Source organism: Hyperoodon ampullatus (genome assembly GCF_949752795.1).
Source record: "Hyperoodon ampullatus genome assembly, chromosome: 12".
Taxonomy (NCBI): domain Eukaryota; kingdom Metazoa; phylum Chordata; class Mammalia; order Artiodactyla; family Ziphiidae; genus Hyperoodon; species Hyperoodon ampullatus.
This window is the reverse complement of record NC_136925.1, coordinates 72562313-72583186: the sequence shown is the minus strand read 5'-3', so window position 1 is coordinate 72583186 and position 20874 is coordinate 72562313. Positions and strand designations below refer to the sequence as shown.

At 43.2% G+C, this 20874-nt stretch overlaps 1 protein-coding gene across 2 annotated transcripts in view; it reads right to left on the bottom strand.

Moving 5' to 3' along the window:
- Positions 1–20874, bottom strand: part of SASH1 (SAM and SH3 domain containing 1) — a gene marked incomplete at its 5' end in the record, with an annotated part of 189705 nt that overhangs the window by 135490 nt on the left and 33341 nt on the right. For both annotated transcript variants that reach the window (XM_079716634.1, XM_079716635.1), the window contains one exon: positions 11646–11774. In XM_079716634.1, coding sequence (XP_079572760.1) covers positions 11646–11774 — 129 coding nt within the window. The remainder of the gene's footprint in view (positions 1–11645; positions 11775–20874) is intronic.

The following is a 20874-nucleotide window of genomic DNA, read 5'->3' as shown; positions in this document are numbered from 1 at the left end:
CTAAAAACTCCGCCATGACACCACCTACGTTACTGAGACACGCCAGAAAACCATTAAATATTGTTTTTACTTTGCTGTTTTTACCAGTTCCCTGTATTCACTTTCAGGAAGAATAATACGTGCCATCATTTAGCTACCTCTAAAATAGTTATTACATAATACACTAAAATTACAATATTTAGAACCCTCTAATATTCTGTTAAACTAAATTTTCAAGAAAAGGATACAGGTAAAACAGCAAAATGTTTTATTTTACTTTATTTACTTTCTTTATTATTTTACCTTTCATGTTATTTTACCTTCTTTCATGGAATTCTTGAAACGTCTATTACCCCTTGTGTTCTGTAACAATGTAGGGAATATAATTTAACAGATTCTTTTTAATTTACAAGGTTTTTGGCCCCTCTTCTAAATAGTCCAGACTGTCGAGATTCTTGAGTTCTATTTACTTTTTAAATGTTCTATGTCTCCATTTGTGAACATTTCCTACCACTATCAGATGACCGCCTCTAGCAATGAGTCAACCCTCTTTTAACTTACTGCTTCTACTCTGTCGTAGGTAAAACATCACGTACGTTCATTTGTGAGTGTCACGTACGTTCATTTGTGAGTGTGTATTTATGTGTACGTAAAGAGAGAAAGAAGAGATGAAGAAGTAAAGAATGAACAAATAGAAAATTGGAAATTCCAGGAAGCTACTTAAAACCCAACTGTTTAGAACTGTTATCCTTGGTAAGTATTAGGAGACTTTAAACTTCTACTTTAAGGAATTTTTGTGAGGTTTTTTTAAAAAAAAAATTTATAATGAGTGTATTATTGTAATTTGTATAATAAAATTACTTTATATTACATTATTGTTTATAATATCACACATTTAAATTATATTACCCAAACACATAATCTGTAAATCAAGATTTACTTCCTGGGGAGGAGTGGGGGAGGAGGAGTGGGGGAGGAGGAAGGGGGGAGGAGGAAGGGGGAGGCGGGGGAGGGGAGGAGGCGGGGTGGGGTGCGGTGGGAGGAGGCGGTGGGGGGGAGGAGGCGTGGGCGGGGGTGGGGGGAAGGCTGCTTTGGGAGGAATCTCCTGAGAGTAAAAATGCAAGGTTAGTGGGTGGCCTGGGCGGGTTCAGAGATTTTGCACTGACCTGGTTTCAAATTCCATCTCTGATACCTACCAGCTATTAGATGTTTAATAAGTCCTACTTACTTAGTATTCCTATTATAAATAATACTTAGTATAAATATTCACTGAGCCCTAGCATGTACCCAGGAACTCTTCCTTGTGCTCTACAAACATTATCTTATTTAACCTTTACAACATCTGATGAAGCAGCCCTGTCATCCCCATCTGGCAGTGCCCAAACCTTGGTTCCAAGCAGGTCCCAAGCAGTAAATGTCCAGACAGGTGGGCGACGGAGCTTCCCTACCAAGTTATTTGGCCTCTCTTTGGGAGCATTATTTTCTGCCTCTGCCCAACTGAAATCATAAGATTACTAATACCCATCTCATAAGGGTATTAAAACTAAATAAGGTAGTACATGTAGATGTCTCATAAACTCCAATGTACTTTTAAAAATTTTTTTTATTTATTTATTTAATTTATTTTTGGCTGCACTGGGTCTTCATTGCTGCACGTGGGCTTTCTCTAGTTGTAGCGAGCAGGGGCTATTCTTTGTTGCGGTGCGTGGGCTTCTCATTGTGGTGGCTTCTCTTGCTGCGGAGCACGGGCTCTAGGCGCGTGGGCTTCAGTAGTTGTGGCGCACAGGCTTAGGTGCTCCGTAGCATGTGGGATCTTCCCGGACCAGGGCTCGAACCTGTGTCCCCTGCACTGGCAGGTGGATTCTTAACCACTGTGCCACCAGGGAAGCCCCCAATGTACTTTTAAAATGTCATTATTACAATAATTATCAGCATCATTATTATGGCCTCCTCACACTTTACCCTTCCTTTCTAGTTACTGGCAGTATTTTAGGTAGTGAGGCAGATAAAGTACCCTGAGTTTTACACATGTTAGGCTATACTGGTGATCAACGATGCAAAATAGCTTCATTGATAATTATCAGAAAATCACCAGCGTTTAAAAGATTCATCAGAAACACTAAATGGTGAGTTTTTACTTAAGCTAAAATTCTCCTTTAGAAAGAAAGTTTTAATCTTCATGAGTCAAGTAACTGACTCCAATGAAGAATTCAGATAAAATATCAAAACAGATTCCAAAAGATGAAAGAGATCAAAGGAGTATCTTGGAGAAGTGAAACCCACACCCCAAGGAGAAAGGATATCCACACACAAACAAAAATACCCTTTGACATCACAGCTGGAAATCTGTCTTCCTCTTGGCATCTTTGTTAAGAAGCCATGTCTCTGTGATCGCACACATTAAAAAATAACATACACTCCCACAAACACATCCAGATGTCCACGAATATTCATGATGTGCTTACAATCTGGTTTGGACATACCCTTGATTTATTTTTGATTAAGTTCCATCAGCTTCTGCTGGGGTCCATGAGATGGATGACATTGCTGTAGCTTAAATTTTGAACATCTTCATATTCTAAATAATTGCAGAAAGTCTCTCAAACTATCCCTTAGAGATAAATGATTTATGCACAAACCTCAGAATAACCAAAGACAGAGAAATTGGTTTACTCCTGAACCCAAACTCTAAGACCACTTCTACAGTTGATCAATTAAGCCTCCACTTCTAAAACAAAGGTTGACATGAGGGATGGGGGAGGGCAAAAAACTAGAATCTGATGTCCTTTTTCAAGTAATACAGTGAGACTTTAAAGGAAAGGCAACAGACATGCTCTGAAGTTACTAAGACGTATTTTCCAGTCACCAAGTTACCCTGTGTCCTTCCAAACACCAAATGGTTGAAAAGCCAGAAAAACCAACTGAACCAACTGCATAGAACAAAGTCGTTCAACATTTTACCATCTTACTTTCTTCTATTTGAAATAAAATTCTCGAAACTTCCAAATGGAAAGAAAAAAAAAAAAAAAAAAGGCAGCTCCAAATCAAAAACTACTACTGAAACCGGTGTAATGATCTTCTCAAAACAGGTGGCCAGAGAAAGGTCCAGTCAATATACTTGGTGTTCCGGAGCCCAATTCTTTCTGTCCTTAGTCATTTCAGTTGGTTCACAGGAGCTGTGATGAGAGATCCCTCTAAAATATGGACCTAGTCTAGGGAATTCCCTGGCGGTTCAGTGGTTAGGGCTTGGCACTTTCACTTCCGGGGCCCAGGTTCAGTCCCAGGTTGGGGAACTAAGATCCCGCAGTGGCTAAAAATAAATAAAATAAAATAAAATATGGACCTAGTCTACAGCCATACCACCCTGATCACGCCCCATCTTGTCTGATAAAATGTGGACCTATAAGGTCAGAAGGCCAATGTCAGGTGTGTGTTCTGACACCAGAGAAGGCTCATAACTCTGCTCCAGGTGACCTCCTGTCCGGGCCCTGCACGCATCTGTGTAACCCCACTCCAGACCCAACCCTTGCCATTTCAACCAAGCTGGGCCTTAGAGGACAGGTGGATCAACCACTTGGCCTGGGCCACTCAGCCTTTGCCGAGGATCTCAAACTTAGACCTTTGACAATAACAAATAACATTGTAGATACAGCTACAGAAACCCATTCTTAGGGCCTGAAAATAAGGAAACATTCATCACACTCCTTTACATTTTGTCTCAAGTCAAGACCATACTGCCTCTAGTGTGCCACAAATTAGCATGTTTAAATAGCCTATAATTAGCTTGTGACTAGCATAAATAAATTACACTGTAATCTTCCATGTTAAAAGTGTTTAACTGTTGGGCTTCCCTGGTGGTGCAGTGGTTGAGAGTCCGCCTGCCGATGCAGGGGACACAGGTTCGTGTCCCGGTCCGGGAAGATCCCACATGCCGCGGAGCGGCTGGGCCCGTGAGCCATGGCCGCTGAGCCTGCGCGTCCGGAGCCTGTGCTCCGCAACGGGAGAGGCCACAGCAGTGAGAGGCCCACGTACTGCAAAAAAAAAAAAAAAAAAAAAAAAAAAAGTGTTTAACTGTTAAATGTAGACATTGAGATCACACTATACTTTTGGTAACCTGGTTTTAATATTCCAGGGCTCCAAAATGCACGTGGCCTGGGCCTCACTTAACTTTGAAAGGTCCTGATTCCAAAAACAGAGACACTCCTTTCCCCTCCAAGCCCAGATTCTGCCATCAAAAAGTGGCCTCTTTAATTTCTTGGCTTTTCTCCCCAATTATTGTCAATTTGATTAACATCTAGGAATGCTCTCTGTTGTATGTAAATGAAAACAACTACAAAGCTCAGACTTTTTTCCCTTTCTGGCAAGCATTTATATTTTGAGCAGAATGCTATTTTGGTGTTTAATCTCCTGGGAACACTGTGTTTATAAATGCAAACAAACAAAAATCAGTCATTTCTGAATGCTCAGAAGCAAAACCAGAAAAAGAAGCTGATGTTGTTGATTCCTATTTGAAAAGTCTGATGAAGACGGCTCAACTATCCTATCACACATAGCACATCTAATCTGTCCGTTTCCATAATGGTATGGGCAGTCTACAAAGGTCTCTAAGTTTAAGAGGATGGAAGCATACCTAAATTGATCCTAAGTATAATAAAAATCTTCTTAATTATGAGAGGTATGGGATGCCAAGATCAAATCTGGCAGCCCAGAGACCTATTCATATTTATGTCCATGTTAACGTGGTGCAGTGAACAAAACAATGCTAAGTGGGGACTGGGCATCTGACTACAAATGGGACTTTGTCTGAGGGGCCCAAGCAGAGAACTGTATTACCATCTGGCTTAAGACATAAAGCCTCAGTGTATTTTGACATCAAGTGTGTAAATCCCACAGCCGAATGTGGTTCAGACTCAACTGTCTCCGGCCACCGTTTCTGACTGCAATCTGCAAATCAAGAGTAGCCCAAAGCTAGCAAGTAATGTCCATTAAGACAAAATGAAACAAAACAAAAGCAAATGCCCTGGTGCAACAGTTGGGCTTTAGCATTTAGCAGTTGAATATTTAAAGTCAGGCAATTTGCAACACAGTTCACATTTATCCTGGGGGTGAGAATAAGAATTCAGGTAGCCTCCTGGGGCAGCCAGTGTTCCCTAAGCACTGAGGTGGAGGCAACCCTTATCTTTTCTTGTATATCTTTTCTTGAATATTCAGGGAGCTCAAAGATACAGGAAACCTGTTTTCCACAGGCTTTGCAGTCTCTAGCAAATAACAAAAGAAGAACAGTCAATAAAACAAAACAAAACAAAACCCCCCACGGAAACTGGACTAGTCTGCATGACTGGGGAAAGCCACAAGATCACCTTGGCCCAGACGGTCAACTATTGCAAAATGGCAATTATTTTTGTTTTGTCTTGTGAATGGTGATGAATCAGAGCAATGTTCTATCCTTTTATATCATTAATGATCCAAGGACCTGTGAACGGACAGCATGTATCTTTTCTCTGCACACCTGTTTATGCCTTAGGTTCCAGCCCTAGTAAACAACCCTCAGTGGCCCATAAAAGCCACATTTTCTCTCATTTTTGACCTTTTCACTAACTGTGACCTCTGCCTTAAATTACTCTGCACTGTCTACACCTCGCTCCCCAACCAGATTAATCTTCTGTGTTTCCTTACAGTTGGACTTGGATATCACCTCCTCCAGGAAGCCTTCTTTGATTTTCCTAAACTGGGTCAGGGGCTCTCTTGTGTACTCCTGCAGGACATTTTAATAGTCTGATTAGGGAATTCCCTGCCAGTCCAGTGGTTAGGAGTTGGTACTTTCACTGCTGTGGGCCGGGGTTTGATCCCTGATCAAGGAACTAAGATTTCACAAGCTGCGCAGTGTGGCCAAAAAAAAAAAAAAAAAGTCTGCTTACTTGTCTAAAGCCCCCACTAAACTGTGACATCTTTGTGGATGGGCAACACATCTTTACCTGTATTTCTGGAATGACAACATCTCAGATGCTTGACGCTCATTTAATAGTTTTAAATAATTACATACACAAATGAATTCAACAAATACTTACTGAGCACCTATTATGTGCCATGCACTGTTCTCCATGCTGGAATACAGAAAGGACCAAAACAGACTGACAAAAATCCCTGTCCTCAAACTAGGATTTACTGGGGAGGGATATGAAGGAACTTTGTGGGGTGTCCTACATCATGCTAGGGTGCAGATAACATGCCTATATCCACTTGACAAAACTGGATAGCTAAGATGCAAGCATTTCAATATGTAAATTTTACCTCACAAAGAACTTTTAAAAAATAATAATTAAGCAGGCGTGAAGGGGCTTCCCTGGTGGCGCAGTGGTTAAGAATCCGCCTGCCAATGCAGGGGACACGGGTTCGAGCCATGGTCCGGGAAGATCCCACGTGCCGTGGAGCAACTAAGCCCATGTGCCACAACTACTGAGCCTGCGCTCTAGAACCCAAGAGCCACAACTACTGAGCCTGTGCTCTAGAGCCCGTGCTCCGCAACAAGAGAAGCCACCACAATGAGAAGCCCGCACACAGCAACGAATACCCAATGCAGCCAGAAATAAATAAATTAAAATAAATAAATTAAAAAAAAAAAAGCAGGCGTGAAGAGTAAAGATGAAGTGAGAATGGCAGGATGCTGGTAACTGTTGAAGCTGGGTAAGAGGCACAGGAAGTCTGTTATAGTATGCTGTTTATATATGTTTGAAATTTCCCAAAATAAAAGCTAAAAGAAACCTCTGCACTCAGGTGAATAAATGTTCATGAAGTACAAATAACAGATACTCCTGCATTATGACAGGAGTTTTTGAACCAGGAATAGAAAGGAAGGAAGAGAAATGAACAGTTATATGTCACTTACAATGAGGGACCAGGTATACGTATAGCAGTTTTCTCATTTAATCCTTGTAACAACTTTATGAGATATTTTTACCCCATTTTATAGATGGGGGAACTGAAGCTTAGAAAGGTTACACAACTTGCCAGTTAAGTACAACAGCCAGAATTTGAAACCAAGTCTTCCTGACTCCCCCAGTCTCCTTCCATCATGTTTCTCACACCCTTTTGCCACTGCGACAATCGCCGAGGCCAGGACTCCAGCTTGGGCATGGGGTGGGAGTGGTAGGGTCTGAAGAAGCCCCAAGAATCACCCCTAGTCACGCCAGACACCACTCTTACTGCCTCTATCTTTGTCCAGAATTATACGTCAAAAGATTAAACTACGAAAATTGCTAGGAACAATAATTATGCCCCAGAGTCATTCCTACACCATCGGCAATGGTTCTGATATCACATTTCTCTGTGATAATATGTAATAGTCCCAGTCCTCAAAGACCTGGGTGAGTCTTGCCTGGGCTCCTGGCTCTTGAGGTACAAACTGTAAGTCACCTGTAAGTGGCACAGAGATCCTGTAAGTGGTGACTTCTCTGTCAAGGCTATGATACAACAACCACTGTACAAACTTGTTTCTGCCAACATCCAAGCAGACTCAGCCGCAAAGATGCCGAGGAAGCTGACATGGCCAGTAATAAGAGGCTGCCTTGCATGTGTCCCTCTCCTGGCCATGGTGTCACTTTGACAGATGTCAGACTTAGCATCACTAGACATGGGCCCATTATGGACTTGGAAAGCTGCTGTCATTTCCAAATGCAGCTTCTCACAGCCAAAAAAACACACAGTGCTCAGGGATGTGCCCAAATGTATGGAAATACGGGCAACTTCCCTGCTCTTCCCAGCCACTAACGTCCTAATCCCCGGCAGAGGCAAGGGCTGTGGTCCAAACACACGGTTCCTTTAGGGCCCACTCGGTGCTAAATAGAAACTCTCATGACAGTTATAAATCTCAATCATAATCTGTGCTTATGCTGTTGAATTTTCACACATCTGTACTCTCTCTGTTACCTTCGTCTAAACTAACTGGCCCCCAAAACACTTCATCAAGTAAGGGCTTTATTCCAGTCAGGGGCCAGGTGATTAGGTCCTGGAGAAGTAGTTTGATATCCAGTCCCAAAAGTTAATTTCTAACATAATTATCAAAACCTTTTATTTTTCAGGGTTAAGTCAAGCATCTCTGTGGGCAGGGTGACTTTTGGCTTGTTTGTTCTCCAGCTGACATGTAATTAGCTCTTAAGGACACTGCATTTTTGGGCTTTTTAAAGCCAAACATCAATATCTAAATATCTATTCTGTCTATAGAACATTTCTTCAATCTCCCAAATTCACCCATAGGATGTGAAATGAAACAAACCCATAAAGCCAATTTAAACCATCACCCCAAACTCTCTGCCCTCAAAGCTGTCTCTAATGACTTTTTCTAGAGCAGATGCAACAAACTTAATGCTACTGTTTTCCCTATAAATTGTTTTATGTTCCTAACATGTTACTATTTCCTCTTAGTGCTTTCGGTGGATTATTTCTTCTCCAAGTCATCTCATTTCTGCTTTTTTTTTTCCCTTTTTGGCTGAGCTGCACCACATGCAGGACCTTAGTTCCCTGGCCAGAGATCAAACCCGTGCCCCCTGCAGGGGAAGCACAGAGTCCTAACCACTGGACCACCAGGGAAGTCCCTCACTTCTGCTTTTGACAGGGCTGCTCACTAGCACAGAAAACAAGTATTAAGCTGCAGGTCCTCAGACCCCAAGCTGCACCAAAAGCCTAGCATGCAAGAAGTTTGCCTACTTGTCTGAAGGCAGAATTCACAATCTAGAAATACAGGTAAATTCTGATGCAATAAAAAGTGGCGTTACGAAAAAAAAAAAAAAAGTAGCATTACCGACTGAAAGTTGCAGCTTTTCAAGAAAATAAGTTCCCATCAGGACTCAATCTGTGATGAGCTAACCACCGTGAGAGGGAACTTTCCCTAAGTCGCCAGTGTTGCAAGCATGGCCTGAACGACGACCTTAAACAACCTCTAACTTCTGGACTCCCTGAGCCGTGTGAAGGACGTGAACCACATGGCATCTAACTTGGTCTTCAATACTTGCCTGGAATCTCATAGAGAGGGAACTGAAGACGCTGACTTGGGATCTTCCTTGTCTCACTAACTACACTTTAAAGGATGAAGACAGTTTCCAGCTAGCTCCCATCAATTGTACCCACCCCCACATTCCTGCACCTTTGATGAGAAGTAATTTAGCTCATGCAGTGTTTTCTCCCCCCACTGTCTTTTGCAAAAGCTCTGGAACAGAGCGCACCAAATTAGGCTCATCTGTCTAAATGGGAAGAAGTTATTTATTCCACCTCAAGGCAGGCTGTCTTTCCTACCAAGAGGCTGCTTTCCAAGGTTCCCAAACACTGTGGAATGACTATGGTAACCCCAACTCTTAACCAGCTAGAATTTGGGGAAGAGCAGTTGAGTGTCCTATCAAGGATCATCTGTCAATTCACAGCCATCATTTCCTTGCATGGTGAAACGTCCAAGGAAGCCACAGAGTATTCTATTATTCAAGGTCAAAACTGCAACATTCAAGAACTCAGTGCAATAATGAAGTTGTTGTTTGGCTGCAATCTTGCCAAAAAAAAAGGCACTAACTGTGCCCCAACAGGAGAGCCTAATTAATTTTAACAGTCTTTTGCCACATGAGAATACTTTCTTAAAAGAAAGGAATATGCCTCTCCCCACCCCCCTTCACACATGCCAGGGGACAAAGTTACAGGAAAGAAGCCCTTGGCAACAATGACGCCCATGTGCCTGCCTGGACCAGGGTGTCAGGCTCCTGGGGTGATGGCTTTCTGCCCCCAACGGATGCTTCTCAGTCTCAATCGATTCCATTATACTAACTCCCACCCAGGTTGAACACTAAATCAGTGAACAAAAAGGAAAAAGGATCAATAGTTATTTGAGAGGTATGATATAAGAAATCTTTACGTGGACTGAGTTAAGGAAAGAAATGAAACTGCATAAGAGCACCAGCATCTTACTTAGAGTGGAAGTGAATGATGTCTACTTATGGAATACACAGCAGCGGTGCCTAAACTATTTGGTGGGTCCCTTATCCAATAGGTTTTTTCAAACATAAAAGGAATTATTAATAAAAGAATTATCTGTTCCGAGTTACTAATTTTTTCATCTCTACTTGAAGTAGATTTATGGAAAATCACAAAATAAATAAGGATTCAATTGAATCAGTAGTTTTCAAACATTTTTTTAAAGGCAGAGGTACTGTTACTCAGAAAAGATCCGCGTAGTCCCCTAATACATAAAAGAGGCTTAAAAAGGAGCCGGTCCAGATAAGGAAACACGGAGTGTTAAGCCTTTTCTTCTGCCTCTCATTCCTAAAATGGTCAGATGAAATGGTCACAATGAAACAGAACAATTTGAGAAGCACTGAACCAAAATGAACCCAAGACCTATATAGCAAATTTAAATTAATAAATGCAGAAGTTTTGGTAAGATACTTTCTAGTAAATGTACAACATGGAAATACCAGCACACGTATAGATTATATAGACCTGAAGTCTGTATTTACTATTTATCACATGGAACTTCAAATGCTCCACTAATCATACACATAAAAGTCTTTATAAAACAGCCAAATGGGGCTTCCCTGGTGGCGCAGTGGTTGAGAGTCTGCCTGCCGATGCAGGGGACACAGGTTCGTGCCCCGGTCCAGGAAGATCCCACATGCCACGGAGCGGCTAGACCCGTGAGCCATGGCCGCTGAGCCTGTGCGTCCGGAGCCTGTGCTCCGCAACGGGAGAGACCACAACAGTGAGAGGCCCGCGTACCACAAAAAAAAAAAAAAAAAAAAAAAAAAACCAGCCAAATGAATTTCAATGCACCTGAGAGAAGAGTTGTGTCTTCCTTGGTTATCTTGGTAAAATCATGAAAAATGGTGATTACAAAGAGGTCTTAGCAACATGGAAGAACTATAATAAAACGTTAAGTAAAAAAGCAAGAATTACATTGCTGATGTAAAAATGCCCAGAAAAACACGGAACGGAGACTTGCTAAAACACCAATATGGTTATTGCTAGGTGAGAAATTAGGGTGGTTTCTTGTTTCTTTAAATTTTATTTTGTTTAAAACAAAAAGAAGAAAACAAAGAAGGAAGGAGACGAGGAAAGAACTAGCTTAGGCCTCCTCCTTTTGGCTTAGAGTCATTAAAAATGTAGTGGATACCGGCCAACAGTAAGAACATCCTTTCCCCTTAAGCTAAAAAAAATTAAAATTCAAACGCAATCTTTTAATGAATACAAAAATTTGATCATTATTGCCCCAACTAATACTCATTCAGTCTGACAGCCACAGACCTGGGTTAATCCTTTTGGGATCTGAATTTTTTTTATTTATTATTTTTTTTTTTTTGCGGTATACAGGCCTCTCACTGTTGTGGCCTCTCCCGTTGCGGAGCACAGGCTCCAGATGCGCAGGCCCAGCGGCCATGGCTCACGGGCCCAGCCGCTCTGCGGCACGTGGGATCTTCCCGGACCGGGGCACGAATCCGTGTCCCCTGCATCAGCAGGCGGACTCTCAACCACTGCGCCACTGGGGAAGCCCTGGGATCTGAATTTTTTATCTCAACTAGTGCAGCAGCCTGCAGAGTAATAATGCACGCACAACCGTGAGAGGGCTGAAGGAGGGGATGCTGGACCAGGAGCAGCCCGGCTGGGCAGGAACACATTCCCAGTGCCCCACTCACCACATCCAGGTCCTGGGAAACCCGCCGTTTCCGCAGCTCCTCCATCCTCTCGCACACGTCGGAGAAACACGTATTGTAATAATCTGCATACTGTTGCGCCAGGTCATCGATGTTTCCCAGGGAGCCGTCCTGAGGGTGAGGAGGGCAGGGGGACAAAACAGGAAGAGAACAAAGGCGATCAGTCCACCGGCAAACGTCCCACATCATCTAGTCTTCCTCTATGCATCACTTATACTAATAACAGCTGGCATTTTTTCAGTGGTGGACGTGTGCCAGGCTAAATTTTACACGCGACATCTCCTAATGCTGAGGACAGCCCTGGGACACAGGACCTATTTTCCTCACTATGTATAGATGGACAAACAGCAGCTCAAAAAAGCTGAGTGACAGCCCAAGGATTGCACGGCTACCAAGCAAAGAAGCCAGGCCTCCAACTCAGGACTGTCTGATGCCAAAGCCACGGTTTTAACCCACATCGCTGCCTGCCTTGCAGGGCCAAGAAACCCCTGGGAAAACCACTGTGTCAGTGCGAGGCACCCTAAAGCCCAGTCAGTGGCTGCATCAGAACCTCTGGAGAAGCGTTTGAGAAACCCAGATGCCAGGACACCACTCCTGGGAATTCTGATGGGAAGCTGAGAATTCAGAAGCCAACAGGGAATGCTGCATCTGGGACACACCTGAACCATGCCTCCCATGAGACCCTCAGAAAAGTGGGAACTCTTATTCCCTACATCATTCAAGTACAGATGCAAGAGAACAAATTCAGCTAAATAAATAAGAAAACATATCCGTCTCTCCACTGAGGGATGGGCCCGGAAGCTGCTCTGGAGCCCACACCCCCAAGTTCACATCCAGCTCTGCGGCCACTTCTGGTTCGGCAGCTTTAAGCATGTTTCCTAATCTCTGGCAACGCTGGGATACCTCCCCGTGAGAAGTGATGAAGTAACGTGACTCACTCAGAGCTTGGTCCTTCACAGTCCTCCTGGCACATAGTAAGTGCTCAATTTACTTAGCTAATAATATTCACTACAAATAATGTTTCAGATTGTAGTCTTCCTTTAGGGGAACTGATTCCTAAATACATGTTTGAACATATACACAGAGGATGACAGCAATGCTGTATACATTTGTAGGTTATGCCATTTTGTCTATTCATTCATTCATTCATTCATTCAGAGAAGCATCTCCCCTGCCACTTTTCACCTCCCAACAAGGTCTTTCTTTGGTATGAATAAAAGACCCTACCAAGACAACCAAGGAAAATGATTTTACCAAGATAACCAAGGAAAACACAACTCTTAGACAACCGAAAAAGTGCACACACATTTTCCCTGTGACAGACCACCGGCCAGCCCTGTCTCATAGTTAATGCCAGCACACCACCCTTAGCGCACGTGTCTAAGACTGCAAAGCACACTTAGATGCAGATAGGCTTTGGGAATTAAGAGTTCTTCAGTGCTGGTGCTGAAATCTCTTCAGAATAGTCATCATGATCTCAAAGTTTGTTTCAGAGTTTGCAAACATCAAGTGTCAATCAAAACTGAAGATGAAACACCAATGAATGTTGAATTCTCATGCTTTAGATGTACTTCCTTTTTAGAATTTTTGGTTCTCTGCTATTTATACCGTACTGTTTCATTTAAGTTTCCTTCATGCTAACTTCGTTTGTGCTATTGAAATAAAATTACAGTATATACAACAACAAAAAGAGAGTTCTTCAAAAGCCTTTCTGCTGGGACTCCTTGGTGGCACAGTGGTTAAGAATCTGCCTGCCAATGCAGGGGACATGGTTTCGAGCCCTGATCCAGGAAGATCCCACCTGCCGCAGAGCAACTAAGCCCACGCGCCGCAACTACTGAAGCCCGCACGCCTAGAGCCCGTGCTCCACAATAAGAGAAGCCACCGCAATGAGAAGCCCCTGCACCACAATGAAGAGTAGCCCCCGCTCACCACAAGTAGAGAAAGCCTGCATGCAGCAGTGAAGACCCAATGCAGTCTAATTAATTAATTAATTAATTAATTTAAAAAAAAAAAAAAAGGCTTTCTGCTAAAGACCTCAAGGCCCTGGTCAGGATGCGTGGGTCAGAGCAAGTGACCATCTCTATCCCACTTCTGCATTCACCAATTTCACAAAACTGACCGAGTGGGGAAACAGAATTGAAGGAAATGATTTTTTTTAGAAAAGATTCTTCCTTTGTTACCAATAAAATGGTCTATGCTTGAGGTCATTGCCTCAAAGTCCCCAGTACAGAGCTAGGGATGGGAAGCTCTTTACAAGAACAGTAAGATGTTTGAACGTGTCTGGGCAAAAGTCAGTCCCTCCCCTCTGAGACAACAGGCTGGATGGCTACAGTAGAGGTGGCAGGAGTTTACCCTCCCCCCCAAAAAAAGGTCTGTCACGTTTCCGGTAGGGAAAATAAGAAGGAGTAAAATGGAAGTCTGCTGCTAGCCTCCGAGGACACGCACAGAGGGGATCAGCCTACCAGTCTTTGCTTTACTGCCTTTAGTAGAGGTGAGGCTCCTGACAAATTGCATCGTAAATCGGATTACGATCCTGAGGTCTGCCCTGACTTGTCTCAACTCAACAGCACATGCCGCACGGGCCACAACATGAAAATCTACAACTTCCTGACTTGTCTCCTTGTCTCCTTCCCCATTTGGCCTCATCTGCCTTGGATCCAGTCACCAAAGTGACCTTGCAAAACAGGGATCAGACCGGGTCTCTCTCCCCTAAGAATGATCCGTGCCACACACGTCACCCATTCTACAAATAAACCCCAAACTTACCAGCCCGGTGGAGAAAGGGGCTGAGGCCTGCCGACAGGGAGGACCAGAGGAGTGAGAGAGGACAGGCAGCCCCTACAGTGGCCGCTCCCCCAGCCCCCACGCCACCCCCAACACCAAGAGAAAGTACTGGAGGAAACTTTAGGAAAGAGCTAAGGCAGAAGGGCTGCTCCCAGGGGAGCATCTGCTCCAGCCAACGACCAGGACTATGACAGCAAAGTGCCCAGCGAGGCGAGGGCTCCAGACCACCGCTGCCTCGGCCAGAGAGGAGCATCTGGACCGTTCCTAGGACAAAGGGAACTGGGCTACCTTTAACAGCAGGGTATCTGCCTTCTATTGACCCGGGATGTTTGCTTACACCTCCAAGACACAACGCCCTCACCGTCCCACTTCTCTTCAAGAGCATGAAGTTTTCTTAGCTCCCTCGCCCAGTATATACTGGGAAAGATGAGTGTGTGTTGGAAGGTAAAAAGGACAGGACTTGCAACAGTGTCCCCTGAGAACCCATCTTCATGAGTTATTGCCCTGATGCTGCGACTCCCCACAGCAACTGGGGCTCCTGGAAGATCTTGGGCTCTTTAGAATTGCCTTAGTCTCTCGAGAGTATGATGCCATCCTCATCAGGAAACTTTTGCCTTCATCCCTCCAGGAAATGAAACATACCTGCCACCTTTGACCAAATACAAAATCCGTACTGTCTAATACCTGAGGGAACTGGTGAGAGGGGCTATCTCCACACATTTCCCTATGGCTTGCTGTTCTTAATGGAAATTAACCTCTCTCCCTCTCCCACTGTCTCTTATTCACAGAGGCACTAAGAGTTATACTGACCAAGCCAAGACACTCCAGTCTTGATGGCTGGCTTCTCCAAAATAATCAGCTTTCAAGTTTATGAACCGTATGACTTACCACAACCAACTACTACTTTCTTGGACGAATCAAGGCCACCTGAAAAAATTATAAAAATGATAACTTATATAGCTTTGTTCAAATTGCTTTCTTTCCTTTCTCTCTCCTCTCTCGCATATCCTGGGACACCTTCAAAGCCAACTGTTCACTTCACTTCTAGAGTTTCTAGGCTTCTGGTCAAACTTTTTTTCCTAATAGTGGAACAGTTTCATTCCCTATCCCTCACTCCCAATCACTCGGAACTCCCCAAATATTTGAGGGCCTGGGAAATATCTGTTGCTCACGAGGAAGAAAGCAGCTCTTCAACTCAACTCAGGCCAAAGACAGCAAACATTTCACACCCTGCAATAACCACTCCTCACTTGATGCTCAGCAAATAATAATTTAGAACAGGGTGGCACAGCTGCCTCGATGTTTTTTCAAATCGCTTTCCAGATGTTCAGTGAGTCCCCATAATTACCACTTGCATCAGTCTTGATCATTTAAATGCCAAGAAAGACAAAATAATTTTTTAAAGCGTGTGTGTGTGTGTTTTTTAAGTAGGTCTTCTCTGCTATGCACAGAAAGGAATTTTTTTCCATCCCAATCACATGGAACCAAGGAGCCACAAGATGATTTTCTCTTCACCCACTCCAAATCCATGCTTTTTCAGGACTGTCTGGAGACCCCTGCATCCTTTCTGTCCAACTTGTTCTTACTTGATATAGTACAAACCTATTCAGTAAAAATATTTACTTCTATTAAAATATTTGCAACATTAGTCTCTAGAGAATTTAAATAATGCAGTTGATGTTTCAATAGCACCACACCTCATACATCTTTTTTTGGGGATGTGAAGTTCATGTCTGACTGAACACCCCACAATGCTAATGCCAAGAGGCATTGATGTTACAAAATCAACTTCTAAATATGTAGTATGACTTTATAAATTTCCATATTTATTATAATAAATACATTAAAATACTGAAATAGGTTCCTTTTTAAACTTTTTTTTCTTTTAAGGTGTTAAAAGTTTCTGCTGTAGAGTGTATTACTTGTCTAATCTGTTTCGTTTCTTATTTTCCCCCTTTGATTCGCATGCATTAGGCTGAAGCAATATTAGTTCTGTGTTTAGGAACTCAGAAAAATCTTATTTCCTCAAAATAGCCTTTTTAAAGTAAATTGTGAAATTTTGTGACGCATAAACTTTTTTACAAGAATTTTCCCATCACTGTCTACCAAAAAAAAAAGATACATGCAAATTCAAGCTCTCTTCCCACTTCTTATTACAAAACCAGGTCACAGCAATTTTTCCATATAACCATCCATTTCACTTAATATGAACTTAATTTAAATCTGGGTCCCACTACCAGTGTCAGCTCAATGGAAGACTAACTTGTATAATTTTCCCATGAAGCCACAGCACACATTTATACCAAACACCCATCTTTTTTTATACAACCAACATAAAAATATAGAGATAAGGGGCATTGTACCAAACAATTCAGATCGGGTGAACTGCTGTTACAATTAAGGAGAAAAGAAACAGAGCATTGTTCTCTCAACAATAGCATTTCTGAATTTTTATCCCAATGTACTTCTGTCTCTGGAAAATGTGAAAACTAAAAGCACTATGAAAACAGAGGCATTTGTATCATTACTTTTTTTGGTTTTGCTCTCTTCTTTCCCCAGATGTCATTTATGCTTTAGAATATCTTGACAAAGTTTAAGGGGTAAAAAAGAAAAAGAAAAAAATTCTCTGAAAACACCAGGAGACACAATGTAATCTGTACCGCTGTATGCAGATTACATGCAAATGAATGGAAATGAAATCTTGGTCCTGCTATTTTATCCATCTATAAAGACAGAGCCCTAAGGGAAAACTCAATGCGTTGCTCTGAATCCCCAAAGTTGAGGGGAAGAAAGGGAACAAGACTCCTGGCTCATTTATTTCACACATCTCTACCTTTTCTGTCTATAATAGTAAGTACGTACATGATATATTTTATGAAATATAAATTATATGTTTTATTTCCACTGCTCACTATTGTTTGGGAGAGGGATGAAGATATATCATATATATAAAGATTTACATCAGTCCCCTACCAGATAAATCCACTAAAAGAAATCACTACAATACAATAAAGCCTAACTGATTCCTTGAATGACTTCACAATGCATTCTCACTCTTAATTAGCTTGTGTAAAGATTCTGAGGTGATAAACACTTCCGGCAACCTTTCAGGTGAAGTTGCTACTACCATAAACAAGACTTTAATTCCGGTTTCCTCGTTCAGCCTCACCGAATCCGTGAGATGTCAATGTTTGCACCGACTCTGTCACCCCGTCCTGCCACATCATTCTGGAGAAATCCATTGAATATGTAATAACGGATCTCAAATATATTTCTCTGAGGTATCTCTCTCAGCATTTCTACAGATGGTTTGAGCTGAAATACAGTTTGTCTCAGGCAAGTTTTTTACACATAACAACCAAAAACATACACCAGAGGGACAAATTAAGTCATACTGGTGGTGAGAGAGGGCTCTGGGGGCACACCCACATGGCAGGCGGCTGGAGGAGGGCTGATTTCACATCTTCCACTCTCCTCCCTCCCAAACACCCAGAACCTGCCGGAGCCCATGTCTAACTCTTGCTTTGGCAAATATGATCTTGGTGCTCATGGCCCCCACTATCATGCATCAGTGGTCTCCAGTTAACACAAATCCCTTCCTGAAGCATGAAGAACAGCCTGACAAGCTGCCAGTATTGGCGACCCCCTCCTTCCCAGCACTCTCTCAGCAGCTGCTTCCAAAGGCAGTGGTCTGCAGGGACTTCCCTGGCAGTCCAGTGGTTAAGACTCCGCACTTGCACTGCAGGGGCGAAGGTTCCATCCCTGGTTGGGGAAGTTCCACATGCTGCAAGGTGTGGTCAAAAAATAAATAAATAAAATTAAAAATTAAAAAAATAATAAAGGCGGGACTTCCCTGGTGGTCCAGTGGTAAAGAATCCACCTTCCAATGCAGGGGACGTGGGTTCAATCCCTGATCAGGTAACTGGGATCCCTTCCCACATGCCACGGGGCAACTAAGCCCGCGCGCCACAACTATTGAACTCACGCACCTCAATGAGAGAGCCCGCTTGCCGCAAATTACAGAGCCCATGCAAATCCACATCTGCTTCTCATCCACTCCAACCTTGATGCCATCGGTGACCTACAAGAGAAGCTGGAGTTCTTCAGATGGCTCAGGACCCCCAGAAGATGACGGAGACCTGGCAGGACCTGGACTTGCTGGGGGTCCGGGCACCACTTCACGCTAGCAAGGTAGATCAGTGACACCACAAGGGAGCCACCACAGTGCCCACTGCCCTCCACTAACCTTCAGAGTCTGAAAAGTATGGCTACTGCTGATTCACTTCTGACTTCTGGGTTGACACAGTCCTAAGTCACCACACAGTCCTAAGATATTCTGTGACATCTGAGACCAGCATTTGTTTAAACAACATTGCATAGCACAGAACAGAATAGAAAATGTTGGCATACATCCCATGAAGAAACAGGACTGTTTCCTGCAACATTTTTTTCAGTTATGTGTGTGTATAACTGTACCTGATCACAATGTAAAATACATCTTCCAGTGAATCTGTGGCCAAAAGTTTGAAAGCCATTGGTGGAGTCTGTCTCTCAGGCTGCATCCTAGGGGTCCTCCCACTTTCGTGTCCATTCCAGAGCTCAGTGCACATGGGTCTCCTCGGGACTCTCTCTCTCCTCCTCAGCTTACCCCTAAATGCAGATGCTCCCCAAAGGCTCTCCCTGTGTTCTTCTCTTCCTGTGGTCCCTGCTCTCCTGGGGGAAATCTCATCTGTGGTTGAGCTGATTTAAAGCCACAACAGAAGCATTTTTTTCCTTCTCCTCTTCCACCCTCAGGCTCAGGACAGCCTGCTTGACCCCGGGATAAGAAAAGCTTGAGTTCTTTAGCAAAAATGTTATTACCAAAATCTTATGCATGAACTAGTTATCCCTAATTATCTGCTGGGTATGTGCTGGGAAGGGATTTGAACAGCTTGGTTTAAATATGAACAAACTCAGTTTACAGGCCATGGAGAGGAGTAGCTACAACAAAATGGAATGAAAAGGCCTCCTCATGGGGAGAGTGTGTGCTGGCATCTTTCACATCACGATGATTGTCAGGTGTGATGAAGAAAGTGATCAGAGCTATAAAATTATGTTCTTCAATCATCAACACCTAATGGGATACTTCATTAATTCAAATAATACTGAACACCTATGGCATTCCAGGTGCTGTGCTGGGTGCTAAGTATACAATATAAAATCAAGAAACATGAATGCTTATTATTACTGGACAGAAAAGCCAAGTATGGCTGTATTTTAATGCAGTCATATAATTAAGTCATGGAAATTTGTTGAAGGGATTTACTAAACTTTGTGCTAGTATAAGGTCTTTGTGGAATTAAAGGCTTTGAAAGATCCCATTTGCTAGGCTATCGGTGGCTTAAACAGAACATTTCACAGGAACCTTCAGAACTTGAAAAACGCAGGGAAAAGACTAGAATGTTGACAGTTGGTTCTAAAAACTTCAAGTGCAGATTCACACTTAAAATGGACATGAGGATTTAGCAGATGACAATTTTAGACTCAACTCATTTCTCCTTTCCAAACTGCCTGAGCTTAATCGAATCACAGATTTGGAAAGAACAGCAGAGTGAGCTACTTGGGTGGGAATGAAGTCAGAATTTCAGACCAGATTCACAGATTTTGATGAGTATGAATCACAGTTTGCGCTTTCTCTGGTTGCCTCTGGCCCATACTCATGAGGATATAGGCATCCGCAGGCACTGATCCAATAAAAATCTGACTGGGGGAAAATGTGATCTATGATATTCTCAGAAACCTGGAAAAGAATATATTGATCTTAGAACAATCCTGAAATTTCTGGTTATGATGTTAATTAAATTTTACATAACATTTGAGTTTGCTACGTTTTTTGTTTTGTTTTGTTTTGGTTTGGTTTTTTTGCGGTACGCGGGCCTCTCACTGCTGTGGCCTCTCCCGTTGCGGAGCACAGGCTCCGGACGCGCAGGCTCAGCGGCCATGGCTCACGGGCCCAGCCGCTCCGCGGCATGTGGGATCTTCCCGGACCGGGGCACGAACCCGTGTCCCCTGCATCGACAGGTGGACTCTCAACCACTGCACCACCAGGGATGCCCCTGCTACGTTTTATGAAAATTATATTCTACCCTGGCTTTAGCAGAGAGTCAGGAGGTGTGGTGTACATGGAGTCAGACGTGCACTTGAATCCAGTTCATTTCCGAGGACTGCTCCTGAGGGCAGTGCGACTGTGTTGTTTTTGTTTTTGTTTTAATTTTTAAATTTTTGGTTGCATTGGGTCTTCATTGCTGCATGTGGGCTTTCTCCAGTTGCGGCGAGTGGGGGCTACTCTTTGTTGTGGTGCGCGGGCTTCTCATTGCGGTGGCTTCTCTTGTTGCAGAGCATGGGCTCTAGGTGTGTGGGCTTCAGTAGTTGTGGCTCGCGGGCT